At 41.0% G+C, this 19,452-nt stretch overlaps 1 protein-coding gene across 3 annotated transcripts in view; it reads left to right on the plus strand.

The window, feature by feature from the left end:
- The window catches only part of UNC80 (unc-80 homolog, NALCN channel complex subunit), a 223,592-nt gene that overhangs the window by 148,916 nt on the left and 55,224 nt on the right, over positions 1 to 19,452 (plus strand). For all 3 annotated transcript variants that reach the window (XM_007086070.3, XM_042997540.1, XM_007086071.3), the window contains 7 exons: positions 480 to 566; positions 4,146 to 4,329; positions 6,280 to 6,374; positions 8,023 to 8,112; positions 8,833 to 8,934; positions 17,349 to 17,529; positions 18,632 to 18,900. In XM_007086070.3, the coding sequence (XP_007086132.2) occupies positions 480 to 566; positions 4,146 to 4,329; positions 6,280 to 6,374; positions 8,023 to 8,112; positions 8,833 to 8,934; positions 17,349 to 17,529; positions 18,632 to 18,900 (1,008 nt within the window). The remainder of the gene's footprint in view (positions 1 to 479; positions 567 to 4,145; positions 4,330 to 6,279; positions 6,375 to 8,022; positions 8,113 to 8,832; positions 8,935 to 17,348; positions 17,530 to 18,631; positions 18,901 to 19,452) is intronic.

A 19,452-nucleotide genomic window follows, 5' to 3' on the forward strand; every position in this document is an offset into this window, starting at 1 on the left:
GACATCTCTATTTATTCCCTCTTGACCTAACTTTATCTCTTTGACTCAAAACCCAGGAAGCAGACCTGTGAAGTCCATGAAACCATGTATATTTAATGGTATCTCAAGATAGGTCTGCCTGACATTTGCATCACACCTGGAAGTCATAGCAAATAGAATTGGCTAAATATATACCTTTCCTGTGATTTGCCTGTGACCTATAGACACGGTCTCACTTTTTATTAAAAAAAAAGAAAGAAAGAAAGAAAAGAAACTTGTCTAACTACTGCTCAGTTATTTCAGATTGGCTCCTAAGCAAAGGTGTTACTGTTGGTTTAAATACTGTTTAATAAGTATCACATATACTATATTAAAATGCTGAACATAATGGAAATCAACATGAGGGAAAAGCAGGAACCTCCCCCACTTTTTAAGAAGTTAAATTTATGTCCTACAGCATGGTAGCTGAACGAGATGTGGACATTCTGTTCTTCTTTCAGGATGAGTTAATGTACATGCTGCGGAAACTTCTCTTAAATATTGGAGACTTTCCTGCCCAGACATCTCACATCCTATTCAACTACTTGGTGAGTTTCAGCCTCCAGTAAGTTGTAAATGTTCATTTCCAATTAGGAAGCAGCAACATGAGGAAAAATTCATAGGAAACTTTTTCAATAAACCCCCCCATTAATTATGTGACTGGAGGTAAACCATGGTCAGCTAAATTCACCCCTGTTTGTATAGGGAAGCCCCTCCTGACACTCTGCTTGGCATGTAGTAGGCACTCAATAAACATGCATTTCATCTCTGCCTTCCTTTGGCACTATACAACTTCCTTATGTTGCTTCTTAGTTTGGGTTTTCTGTTGTGAAAACTTATATGTCATTTTAGTCATTTTTCCCTTTTTCTATCTTGCTTTTTAAAACACACACACACACACACACACACACACACACACACAGAGGCAAATAGTTTCCCTAGATGGAAAGTATCTGTGAGTGTATATTTCCATAGTGACTATCTTTGCTTTAAACCATCCTGACAGCTCCTTCCGAGAACCCTCTAGAATTTACCAGTTTCTTTAGGATGTTACACCCTAAATGAATATGCAGTTTTGGGGCGGTTAGCCTGATGCCTGTTCTTTGAAACTGCACCTTAATCCAGACAGACAGATAGCCAAGTGAATGTCTGCATTGGGAGAACTTTCTCCCTCACTATTGTCAGTCTTCTAGCAGGTAGGGAAATAGAAGCGGAATCCAAATGCATCTGCAGCGAAATGATAAATTTAACATTACAGCTCCTCTGTGCAGAGAAAATTTGTAATCCCTTTCTCTTGTCTGTGACTGATTTGGTTTTCCTCATGAGTGCCCACCAGCCGGGTGACAAGGGAAAGAATATAAATAAGTGTCCAAATCCACTTTTAAGTTCAGACTGATAAAAACGTATAAATAGTAACTTTGGATAGCATTCGGTCTTTCCTGGCTAAAAAAAACCCCTAGGAATCCTATTTTTTTTCCAACTTCTTTCGTCTGTAAACACTATGTGGAGTTGGAGAGAAAAAAGACCTTTGTTGTTGGAAGGTGGAGGAGGGACAGCATCCTCCAGCCTGAGGCCCTTTGATATGGAAAAATGAAGCAAGCCACTCCATTCTGTTCACACAGAATTTATTCGGGGTAACTTACTGACGGGGGTGGGGGGGAGATGGAACAGACGCCAATCCAAGTGCTATGCAGCTCTTTTCCATGAAGTCCACACCATCATCTACAGCTTTTATATAGAGCAAGGGCAATGAGGTGAAGTGAACAGGTAGTTATCTAAAGTGGTACCATCTGTGCACCAGAAGGAAGCTCAGAACAAGCTTTCCTGCCTTCTGGTCAGGGCATACATTAACCTCCAAGGGACCTGGAACATGTAGCCCCAAGGAAAATTACTGCATGAACACAAACAAGATGGAAGGACAAAATCGGAGTGAGTATTCTCAGCACTCCTATATTCGTTGAGCATTCTATCTATTATTCAACATTTGCTCTGGCTCCTCCCTTTGTGAGACAGCGTTCTTTATCTGGCTGGTTGCTAGATGCCTGGCTAGTGGAAACCAATGCCCATGGTTGCTATGACTTGGGTCCTGTGGGCTCCACGTGGTGCCTGCTGAGAGACAACCTCACCTCGGCTCGTGCTGGTGCTACACACACCTCTAAGTTTTAGTTGCATGTCCCAGATGGCTCCAGCTTAGGAAAGCCGCTGACTGGTGCAGTATGCTCGGTGACATCAGTCTGTGGCAATTCTATCCAGAAAGCTTTCCAGCCACACTTTATGCTACTTCTTGGTCCTGTCTACACCACGCAAAAACCAAAGGTAGGTTATTAAAGTCAAATGTCAGGGCCTTCCTCAGTTTAAGTATGTGACCTATCACGTGGCATCCAGGGTGATATTGAAAGGCCCTGAATTGAACCTTTGCTAGAGACCCAAAGACTGGAAGCAAAAGCCCCTTCAGGTGTCTGCCCATTCCCTTGGGTCACTGGGTAGGGGGGATACTTACCAGGACCATTGCTCTCCATTGTCTTTTAGCGCTGGGATAAGAAGATGGACATTCATTTCCGTTTTTGCCATACTCTCTTCTGTCAACTGAAAATAGACCTTATTGGCCCACATAGGTGCTCCCAGCTAGGTAACTGACTAGGTCAGTTAATAAAGAATGGGCCTGGCAACACTTTGGCTTTGCTGTATAATCCTATTGTACTTGAATATAAATTCTTGTTTTTGCATTTCTCTCTAAACCCTAATCTTTCCCCAAATCCCAAGCACATGGATGCCTTGAGTGGACTATAGAATAGGTCTTATACTTAGAACAGCAAAACAGTGAAGGGCAGAGTCATTTTTAAACCATTACCCTTATTATATATCTCTTTTCTCTAATGACTATTAAGGATGTGTATAGTGGGGATGTTGGGACCACTGACCCATCTCTTCCAGACTTTGTTAGAGACATTTCACTGTTTAACTTTGACCCATTGATCTTCACCCTGGGGTTTGAGCACATTTGGGAGCAGGGGATGTGAAAACTTTCAAAGGGATTTGGTGCCCAGATAGTTTTAAGGGAATAAATCTCCAAATCTTCAGTTTACAAATATGCACTAACACTTCTTCAGTATGTCTGCCCTCTCAACCACTGTTCCTCTGCAGGCTCTCCCTGACCATCCCCAATACCACCAGACTGCATTGACAGATACATAAGAGAAAGAATCGAATGTGCTTCATGAGTTTTAGAGAAGCCTCATTTCTGATGGATCAAGGCACTTTAAACCCATAGGACTTCCTGTCTTTTTCCTGTCTTTGGTAGATTTCTACTAGAGATGAGGTTTGGCCCTCATTCGGGTGTTTAGCCTACAGAACCGTCAAAGCAATTTTAGGTTAGTGACACCATAGGCTGATTCTTTCAAAATAACTAGAAAGTTTTCTAAGATTAAGAAATTTTTCAAGAAACAATAGAAAAAGCCGCAGTGGGGAAAAAATTTTACATAATTTCTTTATGATTTTTTGTGCACTGTTAAATAGGGTAGTTAAAACTTCTTTCATCAAATTTGTGGAAATACATATTCCAATATAGTCAATCCTCCCTTTATTTCAATGTATAGAGTGTTTAACATATTCTACTCCTATTAACAACAAAAAAATTACTTTATGATGAAACATTTTAAGTGTAAATTTAAACATGTACCAAAGGACACAGAGCTTTTCAAGATTTTAGGTGACAAGAACAAAAAACTCTTAAGTTCACCATTTAGCCAAGCAGAGTGTTCATTGGTTCAGACTGTTAGATATAATCCAAGCTGCAAATACTGTTTGGGCAAACATCATGTAGAGATTAATTTGGGGTGGCCTCAGTACTTGAGCTACCGAGGGACTTGAAGCCTAGAAAAACAATCTTCTGCTTTCCTCTTGAGAAATCACCATCTTAGTGATACACAAAAATATATGGCAACCTGTTCTGGTTGGTTTTCCAGTTATACCCTCTCTTGCTCATGCCCATTGAAAGTATTAGAGGACCTGTTGAGCAGAGAATATGAAGGCACAAAAGAACATTTAATTAAGGAAAGAAAAGCCAAGGAAATGAGAATGTTTGCTCAGGATTACTGTGGCTTTGTGACCTCTTCCTGTTCTCTTAGGTGGGATTAATCATGTATTTTGTGCGGACCCCCTGCGAGTGGGGGATGGATGCCATTTCAGCCACTCTGACTTTCCTGTGGGAGGTGGTGGGCTATGTGGAAGGCCTCTTCTTCAAGGATCTGAAGCAGACCATGAAGAAGGAGCAGTGTGAGGTAAAGCTCCTGGTGACTGCTTCCATGCCAGGTAATCTGCTACTGCTTTGGGTGATATAACTTTTTTTTTTTAAGAGTATAAATAACCCTTTTAAAGACCAACTGTCTCTCTCATTCATGAGAAAATTTTCAGTCCTGACCCCGGTGTTGAGTGCATCAAAGAATTTTTGTTTAATACGATCTGAAGAAATACAATAGACCCTTTAAAAGTCTGCAATTGCCAGATGAAAGGGGAGACATCAGAACTAAGATCCACGTGAATCAGCCCTTGAAGGGCTGCCAAGGTTGAAGATTTATTTAAGTCTATCGCAGAGGGCCAGTTGCACAGAAAGCCTTTTTGAATGAATGTTTGGCACTGCAAGGGGAATAATATTGTTTGCATGGCATGGACCCCAGATCTTTGTAAAGTGTATGAGAGGTGGCTTTATGAAAAATTGGAAAAGGGACAAGCAGGAAGAAGGAGAAGAACAAAAGAACATGAAGTGTGATGTAAACTCTAGCTGCAGTTCCTTTTCGCTTCGGATAGCTGGTTTTTGTTCAAGATACGAATTCTGCCAAGTCTTTATCCTGGTGCAGTGACTAAGGAAATATGAGATGATACATGTATTAAAATTAAGAGAAAGACAAAATTATATCGAGATAAGAACACAGGGTATGGCAGGCCATGAAAGTCATGTTGCTGCCATTTATTATTTGTTCAATTAATATTAGCTAGGAAAAAGTGCATCACCTTTTCAGGCTGTCTTTACTCGTGTGTAAAATAAGGATGTGATTCATCATTCACAATCACGAGTAATCAATGAGTCTAGGTAGGTAAAACACGTGCTGTCGTAACTGACTCACAGCAAGCATTCCATAATGCTTGTTATCCAACAAAGTGATCAGTTTTTATTATAGCAAAGAAACTCATATTGTCATTCATATACTTAAAAACAGGTCATTAAAAATCAAGGTATTGGGGTGCCTGGATGGCTCAGTAGGTAAAGCATGTAGTTCTTAATGTCAGTGGTCATGAGCTTGAGCCCCACGTCAGGTGTAGAGATTGCTTAAATAAATAAACTTATAAAATAAATAAATAAATGCCAACATTCATTAAGAAAATAAGAATAAAAGTCAAGGTATTTCATAATGTTTGCAAAGACTTATAATGAATGAATGAAGTAGAAAAGTAGAATAAGTATTAACTCAGAGCCAAGTAGAATTGAGAAAATATAAATTTAAACTACATTTTGGAAACTTGTCATGGTTTTGCTCATATCTCTTGTTTATATTTTTTCAACCATTATTGCAAGATCATCTCATTTAAAATAAGGGATATATTGTCGCAATGCTTAAGGTTTGAATGCTAACTCTTCTACTAAATAAATGTGTCTTTGTTACTTATACATTCTTACTTGTAAGAATCTATTTTCTTTGTTTTCTTATTTGTAGAATGAAAATAATAATACCCATACCATAGGGTTGCTGTGAGATTTAAATATAATTTTGCATATAAAATACATGTAAAGTTATCAGGAATTCCATAAATGGTAGCTATTGTTATTTAATAAGTAAATATTGTTTAAATTTTTTTCATGCTTATTTATTTTGAGAGAGAGAGAGACAGAGCACAAGCAGGGTGGGGCAGAGAAAGAGGGAAAGAGCGAATCCCAAGCAGGCTGTGTGCTTCAAGGGCAGAGCCCCATGTGGGGCTCAATCCCACAAAACGTGAGATTATGACCTGAGCTGAAATCAAGAATTGGACACGTAACTGACTGAGCCACCCAGGTGCCCCTGATAAATAAATATATTTAAAACATATATTTAACTATAAATAAAGGAGTGATATTTGTTCAGTGGATAATTTACCTTAAGCACTCACTAACAGTAACAATCATAACAAGAAAAACATCAGCCTATTGATAATATTTTAATATTTTATGCCTTAATATAAACTTTCTTATAGCAGAGTTCAGTTTATTATTGTGTTTGCCTTCTATAGGTACCAAAACCTTGGTAGTTCACGGACAGAATGAGTGTGATATCCCAACCCAGTTACCAGTCCATGAGGACACTCAGTTTGAAGCCCTGCTAAAGGTAAGGATGGCTTTGGACAGAAATGAATTTTTTCTAATGTTTATTTTTTTTTATTTTTGAGAAAGAGACAGAGTGTGAGCAGGGGTAGGGTGGGGGGGCAGGGCAGGCGGGGAAAGGCAGAGAGAGAGAGGGAGACACAGAATCCCAAGCAGGCTCCAGGGTCTGAGCTGTCAACACAGAGCCCAACATGGGGTTGGAACCCATGAACTGCGAGATCATGACCTGTCGAAGTTGGATGTTCAACCAACTGAGCCACCCAGGCACCCTGACAGAAGTGATTTTTTAATGCACAATGTCTACAACTATGGCTACTGACCACCCAGTTTAGAATTAAGTGGCATTTTTCTGTCTTCAAATGAATATATGCATTTATTTATCTCTTGTAGAATCTGTTCCACTATTGTGTACTTCCCCTATTTTCTTGCATAATTTTCCCCCACACTGACATTTTTGCTCTGCATTGAGGTGCAAATGCATGCAGGTTCTCTCTCAGCTAAAGCAGCAGCCCAAAGCTCTAGTGTGTCCTCCTAACTCCCCTTGGAATGCTGTCTCTTCCTGCTTAGAAGCTTCCTGGCATCACTTGGGGTAGTGCTGGAGGTGCCCTGGGTTTGCCAGCTCTCAGGCTGATGATCCTGCCAGAGACACTTTCTGTGGCATCTAGTTTCATGGATCCAGTCTGACTTGCACTGACAGAAATTAGTGGAGAAGCAGAAAACACATATCTTAGAATAAATCAGGTGGGTCAAGAAAGTAGTTTTAATGATTATGGAGATTGTGCTCCTCCAAAAAAAAGGCAATCCATGGTTACACATGCCTGTAAAGTTTTTAAGATAAGGTAATAAATAAACTACTACAGCCATTCCCAACTTACCTGGATTCCAAACTTTTGGTAATCTGATTTCCTGGAACACAGCTCCAGACCCAGACATAAGCAGAAAAGGCCTCTGAAAAATTCAGTTGTACCAAACCTGTATATCTTATTTCAGTACAAAGGGTCATTAAACCTCCTCAGGCCTCACCCAGACATCTCCAGAGAATTTCTAAGGCCTAATGGAGCAAACTTCAGCAACCACTCCATTTTCCAACTCACACTGAATGACAGAGTAGCATGAGGGCAGAGTAAGTCCAAAGCCTGATTCCACTAGAACCAACAGGTCCTACATCAAACAGGACCTCTCTGGGCTCGGATTCTTTTTCACCAGTACTGGCACACTAGTGAAGTCATACAAGTTGTCTACATGGAAAGCATTGAACTTAGAATACACTATATAATAATTGCTCAATGAATTGTAGTTTCTATTATGTTTAATGGTGTCACTAAACATGCTTTCTTCCTGACATTGAGACCAGTAGACGCCAGTATGCCTCCACAGTTCACTACTCCACCTGAGTTTTTAATTGTATGTCTTTTAGCACATGGAGAGCAGATGGTTTATATTACATGACTAGTCTTTATTGTATCATTCTTCGGAACTGTATATCCAAATCCAATGTGTATCCATATATATACATATAAAAAGTATGTTAGATATAATAATCCTTGTAAGCCGTTACCTTGTTTTTAGGATATTTGTATCTTTCAGCTTACTACCTGGCACATAATATGTTCCGGGTTAACATTTATTTATATTTGTTGTTATTGTTCTAGGAGTGTCTGGAGTTTTTTAATATCCCAGAATCTCAGTCAACACATTATTTTCTCATGGATAAACGGTGGAATCTTATCCACTACAATAAGGTGAGACCATGCAGTAATGGCACTCATGTTTAGTTATGTCAGGAACTTGTCATGCCTGTCCTGAATGTCCCTTTCACTCAGGGAGGTATCATTTAGAGGTTAGGAAAATGGTCACTTAGGTGACACCACCTTATTGTCAGCATAGCTTTGGACTAGTCATGGTACCTTGTTACCTTTCATTTTCCTTGTCTGTAAAATGAAGATGATGATGATATTATCTACTATAGGTTGCAATAATTAAAGGATATAAGGCAAGTAGAGCACTATGTTACTCATTACTATCACCTCTTGATGAAAAATTAAGTTGCCCATATAATAACTATGGTCTATTTGGAATGCTAATGTCATTGTTGTTCCTGTTTCTATTATGTTAAGCATGACCGTGATAACCTGACCTAATGACCAAAAGGGCTCCTCAAGAAGATCATTGACATCACTTTACAGTGACCATCCTCCAGAATGTCATTTATTAAATTGCTTTTGGCTCCTCTGCTCCTGATGCAGCACCCTTGTGTTTGGAAAGGGTGCTAAGCCTAAATGGTTTGACACGTTCCTGAGGAGGGGGGTTTATCTTCCCTGGGATTTTATAGAATTGGGAAGCATAAAGTGATTAAACCATTATCAAATACATAGCTTTCTTTGACCTTTGGGTAAAGAGGAAATGACAGTAAAGTTTTAATCATTTGAACTCTGTTTTCTCTTTGTGTAATCCTGCCACAGACCTATGTTCGGGATATTTATCCTTTTCGGAGGTCAGTATCTCCACAGCTGAATCTTGTGCATATGCATCCAGAGAAAGGACAGGAGCTCATTCAGAAACAGGTGCCTGACCATCTCTGTTTTATTATATGGTTTTGTCAAGTCATTGGGATAGATGATCAGTAAATGTGTTTGTTGCCAACCCTGAGATTCTGTGATTCTGATGCAATCCTCTCTAGAGAGTTGATAGATAGGCCCTTGATCAATAATTCCCCAAAATACTGTGTTAGTTTTCACAAATGGGATTATAATGGAGAGGTATTAAGGAACACTCAGTTGGATTAATACTATAACAAATTGTTGGGTATAAACATTACAAATCTTTTTCTTTTATTTTTATTAAGGTTTATTTATTTTTGAGAGAGAGACAGAACATGAGCAGAGGAGGGGCAGAGAGAGAGGGAGACACAGAATCTGAGGCAGGCTCCAGGGTCTGAGCTGTCAGCATAGAGCCCAATGTGGAGCTCGAACTCACGAACCCCAAGATAATGACCCAAGCCACAGACAGTCAGATGCTTAACCGGCTGAGCCACCCAGGTGCCCTACCACTAGAAATCTAATTTATTTACCTACTAGTTTCCAAGTTTTCTTTTCACAGTTTAGTAAAACAGGATTGGAAGCACACATAATGTAGCTATTAGAAGTTTGCCCAAGATGTTTACACTAGCTGGGAAAAAAAATAAAATAAAAGGGACAAATGTATTATGCTTGAGAAAGCAGTGAACTAAGGTATACAGATTTGGACACAGTCATAGCTCTGCCACTGACCAGTCATCTGACCTTAGGCATGTTACTAACTTCCCTTAAAACAGGAGGAATGTAATCAAGCAGTTGTACTTATCTTTAAGATTGAAGACCAGAATAAGGAAATTCACTAGTTTGCATGCAAAATATTGCTACAGTCCACAATTCTAATAATGATACAATTTTAATACAGTCTATATGTTACATTCACTTATTTGTAATAAAATGTCTAAACCAGAATTTCAGGATAATTTATCATTTCAGGTTTTTTGCACATATCAAGATCAATTTGGCATCACACTGTTCACAAATACCTTCATGAAATGAATGAGAATGGTACAGAGTTAAACCAATTAGATAATTAAAAATACAGTTAGCATTGGAGCATCTGGCTGGCTTACTGGAGCATGCAACTCTTGATCTCGGGGGTTGTGAGTTCAAGCCCCACATCACGTGTAGAGATTACTTAAAAATAAAAAATAAATAAAAAATAAAAAATACACATACACACACACACATATATGAGTTAGTATTAACTACCTGAATTGTGAATGTGTTACGAAATGTGAGGTGTTGGGTAAAACTGCAAGATCTTTTTTTTTATTTTAATATGAAATTTACTATCAAATTGGTTTCCATACAACACCCAGTGCTCATCCCAAAAGGTGCCTTCCTCAATACCCATCACCCACCCTCCCCTCTCTCCCACCTCCCATCAACCTTCAGTTTGTTCTCAGTTTTTAAGAGTCTCTTATGCTTTGGCTCTCTCCCCCTCTAACCTCTTTTTTTTTCCCTCCCCTCCCCCATGGGTTTCTGTTAAGTTTCTCAGGATCCACATAAGAGTGAAACCATATGGTATCTGTCTTTCTCTGTATGGCTTATTTCACTTAGCATCACACTCTCCAGTTCCATCCATGTTGCTACAAAGGGCCATATTTCATTCTTTCTCATTGCCACGTAGTACTCCATTGTGTATATAAACCACAATTTCTTTATCCATTCATCAGTTGATGGACATTTAGGCTCTTTCCATAATTTGGCTATTGTTGAGAGTGCTGCTATAAACATTGGGGTAAAAGTGCCCCTATGCATCAGCACTCCTGTATCCCTTGGGTAAATTCCTAGGAGTGCTATTGATGGGTCATAGGGTAGGTCTATTTTTAATTTTTTGAGGAACCTCCACACTGTTTTCCAGAGCAGCTGGACCAGTTTGCATTCCCACCAAAGGTGCAAGAGGGTTCCCTTTTCTCCACATCCTCTCCAGCATCTATAGTCTCCTGATTTGTTCATTTTAGCCACTCTGACTGGCATGAGGTGGTATCTCAGGGTGGTTTTGATTTGTATTTCCCTGATGAGGAGCGACATTGAGCATCTTTTCATGTGCCTGTTGGCCATCCGGATGTCTTCTTTAGAGAAGTGTCTATTCATGTTTTCTGCCCATTTCTTCACTGGGTTATTTGTTTTTCGAGTGTGGAGTTTGGTGAGCTCTTTATAGATTTTGGATACTGGTCCTTTGTCCGATATGTCATTTGCAAATATCTTTTCCCATTCCGTTGGTTGTCTTTTAGTTTTGTTGATTGTTTCCTTTGCAGTGCAGAAGCTTTTTATCTTGATGAGGTCCCAAGTTCATTTTTGCTTTTAATTCCCTTGCCTTTGGGGATGTGTCAAGTAAGTGCTGCGGCTGAGGTCAGAGAGGTTTTTTTCTGCTTTCTCCTCTAGGGTTTTGATGGTTTCCTGTCTCACATTCAGGTCCTTTATGCATTTTGAGTTTATTTTTGTGAATGGTGTAAGAAAGTGGTCTAGTTTCATCCTTCTGCATGTTGCTGCCCAGTTCTCCCAGCATCATTTGTTAAAGAGACAGACTGTCTTTTTTCCATTGGATGTTCTTTCCTGCTTTGTCAAAGATTAGTTGGCCATACTTTTGTGGGTCTAGTTCTGGAGTTTCTATTCTATTCCATTGGTCTATGTGTCTGTTTTTGTGCCAATACCATGCTGTCTTGATGATTACAGCTTTGTAGTAGAAGTTAAAGTCTGGGATTGTGATGCTTCCTGCTTTGGTCTTCTTCAAAATTACTTTGGCTATTTGGGGCCATTTGTGGTTCCATACAAATTTTACGATTGCTTGTTCTAGTTTCTAGAAGAATGCTGGTGCAATTTTGATTGGGATTGCATTGAATGTGTAGATAGCTTTGGGTAGTATTGACACTTTGACAATATTTATTCTTCCAATCCATGAGCACAGAATGTTTTTCCATTTCTTTATATCTTCTTCAATACCTTCATAAGCTTTCTATAGTTGTCAGCATACAGATCTTTTACATCTTTGGTTAGGTTTATTCCTAGGTATTTTATGCTTCTTGGTGCAATTGTGAATGGAATCAGTTTCTTTGACTTTCTGTTGCTTCATTATTAGAAGCATTCTTATTCTTATTCTTATTCTTATTCTTATAAGAATGCAACTGATTTCTGTACATTGATTTTGTATGCTGTGACTTTGCTGAATTCGTGTATCAGTTCTAGCAGACTTTTGGTGGAGTCTATCAGATTTTCCATGTATAATATTATGTCATCTGCAAAAAGTGAAAGCTTAACTTCATCTTTGCCAATTTTGATGCCTTTGATTTCCTTTTGTTGTCTGATTGCTGATGCTAGAACTTCCAACACTATGTTAAACAACAGCGGTGAGAGTGGACATCCCTGTCGTGTTCCTGATCTCAGGGAGAAAGCTCTCAGTTTTTCCCCATTGAGGATGATATTAGCTGTGGGCTTTTCATAAATGGCTTTTATGATGTTTAAGTATGTTCCTTCTGTCCCGACTTTCTCGAGGGTTTTTATTAAGAAAGGATGCTGAATTTTGTCAAATGCTTTTTCTGCATCGATTGACAGGATCATATGGTTCTTATCTTTTCTTTTATTAATGTGACGTATCACGTTGATTGATTTGTGAATGTTGAAGCAGCCCTGCAGCCCAGGAATGAATCCCACTTGATCATGGTGAATAATTCTTTTTATATGCTGTTGAATTCGATTTGCTAGTATCTTGTTGAACATTTTTACATCCATATTCATCAGGGATATTGGCCTGTAGTTCTCTTTTTTTGCTGGGTCTCTGTCTGGTTTAGGAATCAAAGTAATGCTGGCTTCATAGAATGAGTCTGGAAGTTTTCCTTCCCTTTCTATTTTTTGGAACAGCTTGAGAAGGATAGGTATTATCTCTGCTTTAAATGTCTGGTAGAATTCCCCAGGGAAGCCATCTGGTCCTGGACTCTTATTTGTTGGGAGATTTTTGAGAACTGATTCAATTTCTTCACTGGTTATGGGTTTGTTCAAGTTTCCTATTTCTTCCTGTTGGAGTTTTGGAAGTGTGTGGGTGCTTAGGAATTTGTCCATTTCTTCCAGGTTGTCCAGTTTGTTGGCATATAATTTGTCATAGTATTCCCTGATAATTGCTTGTATTTCTGAGGGATTGGTTGTAATAATTCCATTTTCATTCATGATTTTATCTATTTGGGTCATCTCCCTTTTCTTTTTGAGAAGCCTGGCTAGAGGTTTATCAATTTTGTTTATGTTTTCAAAAAACCAACTCTTGGTTTCATTGATCTGCTCTACAGTTTTTTTTAGATTCTATATTGTTTATTTCTTCTCTGATCGTTATTATTTCTCGTCTTCTGCAGGGTTTGGGGTGTCTTTGCTGTTCTGCTTCTATTTCCTTTGGGTGTGCTGTTAGATTTTGTATTTGGGATTTTTCTTGTTTCTTGAGATAGGCCTGGATTGCAATGTATTTTCCTCTCAGGACTGCCTTTGCTGCATCCCAAAGCGTTTGGATTGTTGTATTTTCATTTTCATTTGTTTCCATATATTTCTTAATTTCTTCTCTAATTGCCTGGTTGACCCATTCATTCTTTAGTAGGGGGTTCTTTAACCTCCATACTTTTGGAGGTTTTCCAGACTTTTTCCTGTGGTTGATTTCAAGCTTCATAGCATTGTGGTCTGAAAGTATGCATGGTATGATCTCAATTCTTGTATACTTATGAAGGGCTGTTTTGTGACCCAATATGTGATCTATCTTGGAGAATGTTCCATGTGCACTCGAGAAGAAAGTATATTCTGTTGCTTTGGGATGCAGAGTTCTAACTATATCTGTCAAGTCCATCTGATCCAATGTATCATTCAGGGCCCTTGTTTCTTTATTGATCCTGTGTCTAGATGATCTATCCATTGTTGTAAGTGGAGTATTAAAGTCCCCTGAAATTGCCTTATTCTTATCAATAAGGTTGCTTATGTTTGTGATTGTTTTATAACAATTATTTATAATTAATTATTGGGGGCTTCCGTATTCAGCACATAGACATTTATAATTGTTAGCTCTTCCTGATGGATAGACCCTGTAGTTATTATATAATGCCCTTCTTCATTTCTTGTTACAGCCTTTAATTTAAAGTCTAGTTTGTCTGACATATGTATGGCTACTACAGGTTTCTTTTGACTTCTAGTAGCATGATAGATAGTTCTCCATCCCCTCACTCTTAATCTGAAGGTGTCCTCAGGTCTAAAATGAGTCTCTTGTAGACAGCAAATAGATGGGTCTTGTTTTTTTATCCATTCTGATACCCTGTGTCTTTTGGTTGGAGCATTTAGTCCATTTACATTCAGTGTTATTATAGAAAGATACGGGTTTAGAGTCATTGTGATGTCTGTATGTTTTATGCTTGTAGCGATGTCTCTGGTACTTTGTCTCACAGGATCCCCCTTAGGATCTCTTGCAGGGCAGGTTTAGTGGTGATGAATTCCTTCAGTTTTTGTTTGTTTCAGAAGACCTTGATCTCTCCTTCTATTCTAAATGACAGACTTGCTGGATAAAGGATTCTCGGCTGCATATTTTTTCTGTTCCTCACATTGAAGATTTCCTGCCATTCCTTTCTGGCCTGCCAAGTTTCAGTAGAGAGATCCGTCACTGGTCTTATCATTCTCCCTTTATATGTTAGAGCATGTTTATACCTAGCTGCTTTCAGAATTTTCTCTGTCCTTGTATTTTGCCAGCTTCACTATGATATGTCGTGCAGAAGATCGATTCAAGTTACATCGGGAGGGAGTTCTCTGTACCTCTTGGATTTCAATGCCTTTTTCCTTCCCCAGATCAGGGAAGTTCTCAGCTATGATTTCTTCAAGTACACCTTCAGCACCTTTCCTCTCTCTTCCTCCTCTGGAATACCAATTATGCGTATATTTTTGCGTTTAATTGTGTCACTTAGTTCTCTAATTCTCCCCTCATATTCCTGGATTTTTTTATCTCTCTTTTTCTCAGCTTCCTCTTTTTCCATAATTTTATCTTCTAAATCACCTATTCTCTGCTCTGCCTCTTCAATCTGAGCTGTGGTCGCCTCCATTTTATTTTGCACCTCATTTATAGCATTTTTTAGCTCCTCGTGACTGTTCCTTAGTCCCTTGATCTCTGTAGCAAGAGATTCTCTGCTGCCCTCTATACTTTTTTCAAGCCCAGAGATTAATTTTATGACTATTATTTTAAATTCATTTTCTGTTACATTGCTTAAATCATTTTTGTTTAGTTCATTACCTGTCGCTACTTCCTGGAGTTTCTTTTGAGGAGAATTCTTCCATTTCGTCATTTTGGATAGTCCCTGGAGTGGCGCAGAACTGCAGGGCTCTTCCTCTGTGCTGTCTGTAGTAACGTGCATTGGTGGGGGGGGCCACAGTCAGACCTAATGTCTGCCCCCAGCCCACTGCTGGGGCCACAGTCAGACTGGTGTGTACCTTATCTTCCCCTCTCCCAGAGGCAGGACTCACTGTTGAGTGGTGTGGCCCCTGTCTGAGCCACTTGCACACCGCCAGGCTTGTGGTGCTGCTTCGATGGGATCTGGCGTATTAGCCAGGGTGGATCCGCAAGGTGCACAGGGGCGGGAGGGGCAGACTCAGCTGGGTTTGCCTTCAGTGGTCCACTTCGGGAGGGGCCCTGTGGCACCAGGAGGGAGGCACACCCGTTGGAAGGATGGATCCACAGAAGCACAGCATTGGGTGTTTGCGTGGTGCAAGCAAGTTCCGTGATGGGAACTGGTCCCTTTGGGATTTTGGCTGGGGGATGGAAGAGAGAGATGGCACTGGCCAGTGCCTTTGTTCCCCGCCGAGCTGAGCTCTGTCTTCCGGGGCTCAGCACCTCTCCCTCCCGTTGTCCTCTAGCCCTCCCACTCTCGGAGCAGAGCTGTTGACTTATAACATTCCAGATGTTAAGTCCCGCTGGCTATCAGAACACACTCCACCTGGCCCCTCCGCTTTTGCAAGCCAGACTTGGGGGCTCTGCCTTGTAGGGTGGGCTGGCTGCCCCTCCGCTACCCCGGCTCCCTCCCGCCAGTCCGTGTAGCATGCAGTGCCTCTCCACCCTTCCTACCCTCTTCCGTGGGCCTCTCGTCTACGCTTGGCTCTGGACAGTCCGTTCTGCTAGTCTTCTGGCGGTTTTCTGGGTTATTTAGGCAGGTGTGAGTGGAATCTAAGTGGTCAGCAGGATGCACTGAGCCCAGCGTCCTCCTACGCTGCCATCTTCCTTCCGAAAAAATGCAAGCTTATTTTTTTCTCTGCTGGGACTGTTAGAGCTCTATCCTCAGTCATCCTGTTCTTGATTTTATTCCAGGGACAAATGCAAGATCATAGTGGGCTGTCTGACACTGGCCTGTTGAGCTCCCCCGAGCTTGCCGCTTTCTCGCAGGCTCTGGAGGCCGTAAGTCCCTCCTGGAGTCTGGCTTTGTAGCTGCTCTGTCAGGCGCTTTCAGACAGCAGGCACTTCCTTTCCTGGGCTGGGTCTGGGGTCAGACTGGGTGCACCTCCGAAACCGAGGGAGTGTGAGGTCAGATGGCAGCTCCAAAACTGCAAGATCTTAAGTATATATCATTTCTAGAATGACTTTCTCCAAATTATCCCAGCCCTTGATTTTAGCCGCAAAAGAATTAAAACCATAATCAATAATAGCACTTTGCTAGCGTATCCCTCTTTATGTTTAAGAACATGTTTTTAAAAATAGCACAAAATGAGGTTCTTGTTCTACGTACACTCTAAGTTGGAATCTTAAGATTTCTTCCTGAGTTCTGCAGGGACAGAGTGATATGCAGGCTTATGATTCTGGCATGGGAATTTCCTTAGCAGCCTCCGACTGCTTATGGACCACACTCTCTGCTCACCGATCATCAATAGATAAGGAACAAAGAGAAGGATCCAAGAGAATTATGTCCATGCCATCTAGTCCCATCAGCTTTGTCCCAAGATAGGTTTCTCCTGGATCCCATTTCTGTCTTTTTTTTAAGAGAAAAACCCAGAACTGACAAGAAACAGCTTAAGGCATCAGTGGAAATGGTAGAGGCACTAGGAACTGACTGGCTCCTGTTGTAAAAGATCTTCCATATTATGCCATCCAAACAAATGGGCTCTATTTAATATCGAACTATTCCTGACAATGCTTGCATTGTGCTCCCCCAGCCTGCAAACCCCGTAAGAAACACTTCCTTCTGTGGAGCAGACGGAGACAGGAAGTGAGAGTCAATCAAGCATTGTTTGCTCTTTCTATGTGGTAAAGAAAAAAAAAAAACATCTCTCTCAATTCACCACTGCCCTTAATTTTTTATCAGCCCCGTTTGCTATTAAATATTTTATTTCAATTTCTTCACTCCTTTTAATTTCAGAGTTGCTAATTCTCCTTTTCCTCTACTCCTGCTTTTGTTTGCTGCCAGGTGTTCACTCGGAAGCTAGAGGAAGTCGGGCGGGTTTTGTTTCTCATATCCCTGACCCAGAAGATCCCCACGGCCCACAAGCAGTCTCACGTCTCCATGCTCCAGGAAGACCTCCTCCGACTACCCTCATTCCCCCGAAGTGCTATTGACGCTGAATTTTCACTCTTCAGTGATCCACAAGGTATCAGGAGGAAAGCATTTCCTCCCTCGGGCTTCCCAAGCCCTGGATTTGTCCTCAGCTGGAAAGCCTCTTAACCAGCAGACAGTTTTATAAGCCGTTGTTTCTCAGCCTTGAGTGCATCGGGATCACCTGGAGGACTTCACAAAACACAGATTGCTGGGCTCCACCCTCCCACGCTTCTGATTCGGTAGTTCTGGAATGGAGCCCGGGAACTTGAATTTTAACAAGTTCCCAGGTGATGTTGATGCTGTTATTCCAGGGACCAAACTTTGAGACCCGTCCTCTAAGCTAATCATAAGCAGTTGAAGGAAATAGTATGGTATTGTTAAGGAAGTACTTGACTAAGTGAAGAATGGGTGTTTATAGGCCGTTCAGAAAGGGGCAAAACTAATTACAGGAATCAGGACAGTGGCTGCTTCTGGGATGGGGATGGGGGCGCTGGATTTTCTGGAAAGGGGCCTGAGGGAACTTTCTGAGGTGATGAAAATGGTCTATGTATTGACTGGTATGTTGGTCACATGTGTGTGTGTTTTTGCCAAAACTCATTAAGCTCTACATTTGAGATCTGTGCATGTTTTACTCTATCTAAATTACACCTGAATTGAGAGGGAGCCCAAGACAGACAAAAAGAAACTTGTTTTGAAACCTTACTATGTTACTCCTTTGAGACACTTCAGTTAGCATCCCAGTGTTCAGTGTCTTCACCCAGAAGCTCCAGAACAAATAGTAGAAAGAGCTCCAGTCTGTCCAGGAGTCAAAAGATCTAGACGCAGTCCCAACCCTGCCATTTTCTCTCTGAAACAACCTATTTGTTTTTCCTCAAAGCCACTGCTTATTCAGTAGCAACATGCTGCAAATGCCAGCCCTGTCTTGCCTACAGAGTTGAATCAAAGAGGTGATGATGGAAGTCCTTTGAGAACTAGGGAGTGTGATACCAGCGCCAGCCGTGTGTGCTGGGAAGCATTTCAGCAGTGCATCTTATCTTCACGTCCCGGAGCTGGAGCAAATGGGAAACAGCAGCGTCCTCCGGTTTGATTGCCCTCCCACGCTGCCAGGATTGGTGTGGGGCTAATTCTGTCTCTGCTGTTTCATGTTCTCACAGCTGGGAAGGAGCTGTTTGGCCTCGACACTCTTCAGAAAAGCTTGTGGATCCAGCTCCTGGAGGAGATGTTCCTGGGCATGCCGAGCGAGTTTCCCTGGGGAGATGAAATCATGCTCTTCCTCAATGTTTTCAATGGGGCTCTGATCCTCCACCCAGAAGACAGTGCCCTGCTCAGGCAGTACGCTGCCACCGTCATCAACAGCGCTGTGCACTTCAATCACCTTTTCTCTCTCAGTGGCTACCAGTGGATTCTGCCCACCATGCTGCAGGTGCCATGGCTCTACTCTTCTAACACATAATTAACCGCCCAGATAGCAGGTCAACAAGATCTGTGCTAAACCTTTTTAATGATAGAATTATCTCCTTTTGTGGCAGCAGAAGGCACCAAATGAAATCTCCCCAGAAATTTCCAAAAGGTCACAATATCCTAAGATATCCATTCTATCCTCAGATCTCCCAGACCTGGGATTTGCTTTCCCATTTCTTCTAGCCACTCTGTGAGTGCTTCTCAAAGTGTGGTCTCTAGATCAGCAGCAACAACATCACCTGGGAATGTGTTAGACGAATTCTTGGGTCCCACCCTCTATTTAATCAGAAACGGTGGAGTCGGGACCCATTAACCTGGGTTTCTACAAGACCTCCAGGTGGTTCTAATGCCCTAGAAATTTGGGAATCACCGCTCTTTTTATTCAAATGTACAGCAAGTATTCAGCTGATGTTTCTCCTGAGAGATTCTCTGATCTCTATCTGAATAGAGATTTCTGTTGCTATTAAACTTACTATGCTGAGATTGGAGGAGGTGAATTCAGCAGAAATTGTTT

This window comes from Panthera tigris, chromosome C1, assembly GCF_018350195.1.
Source record: "Panthera tigris isolate Pti1 chromosome C1, P.tigris_Pti1_mat1.1, whole genome shotgun sequence".
In the NCBI taxonomy this organism is placed as follows: domain Eukaryota; kingdom Metazoa; phylum Chordata; class Mammalia; order Carnivora; family Felidae; genus Panthera; species Panthera tigris.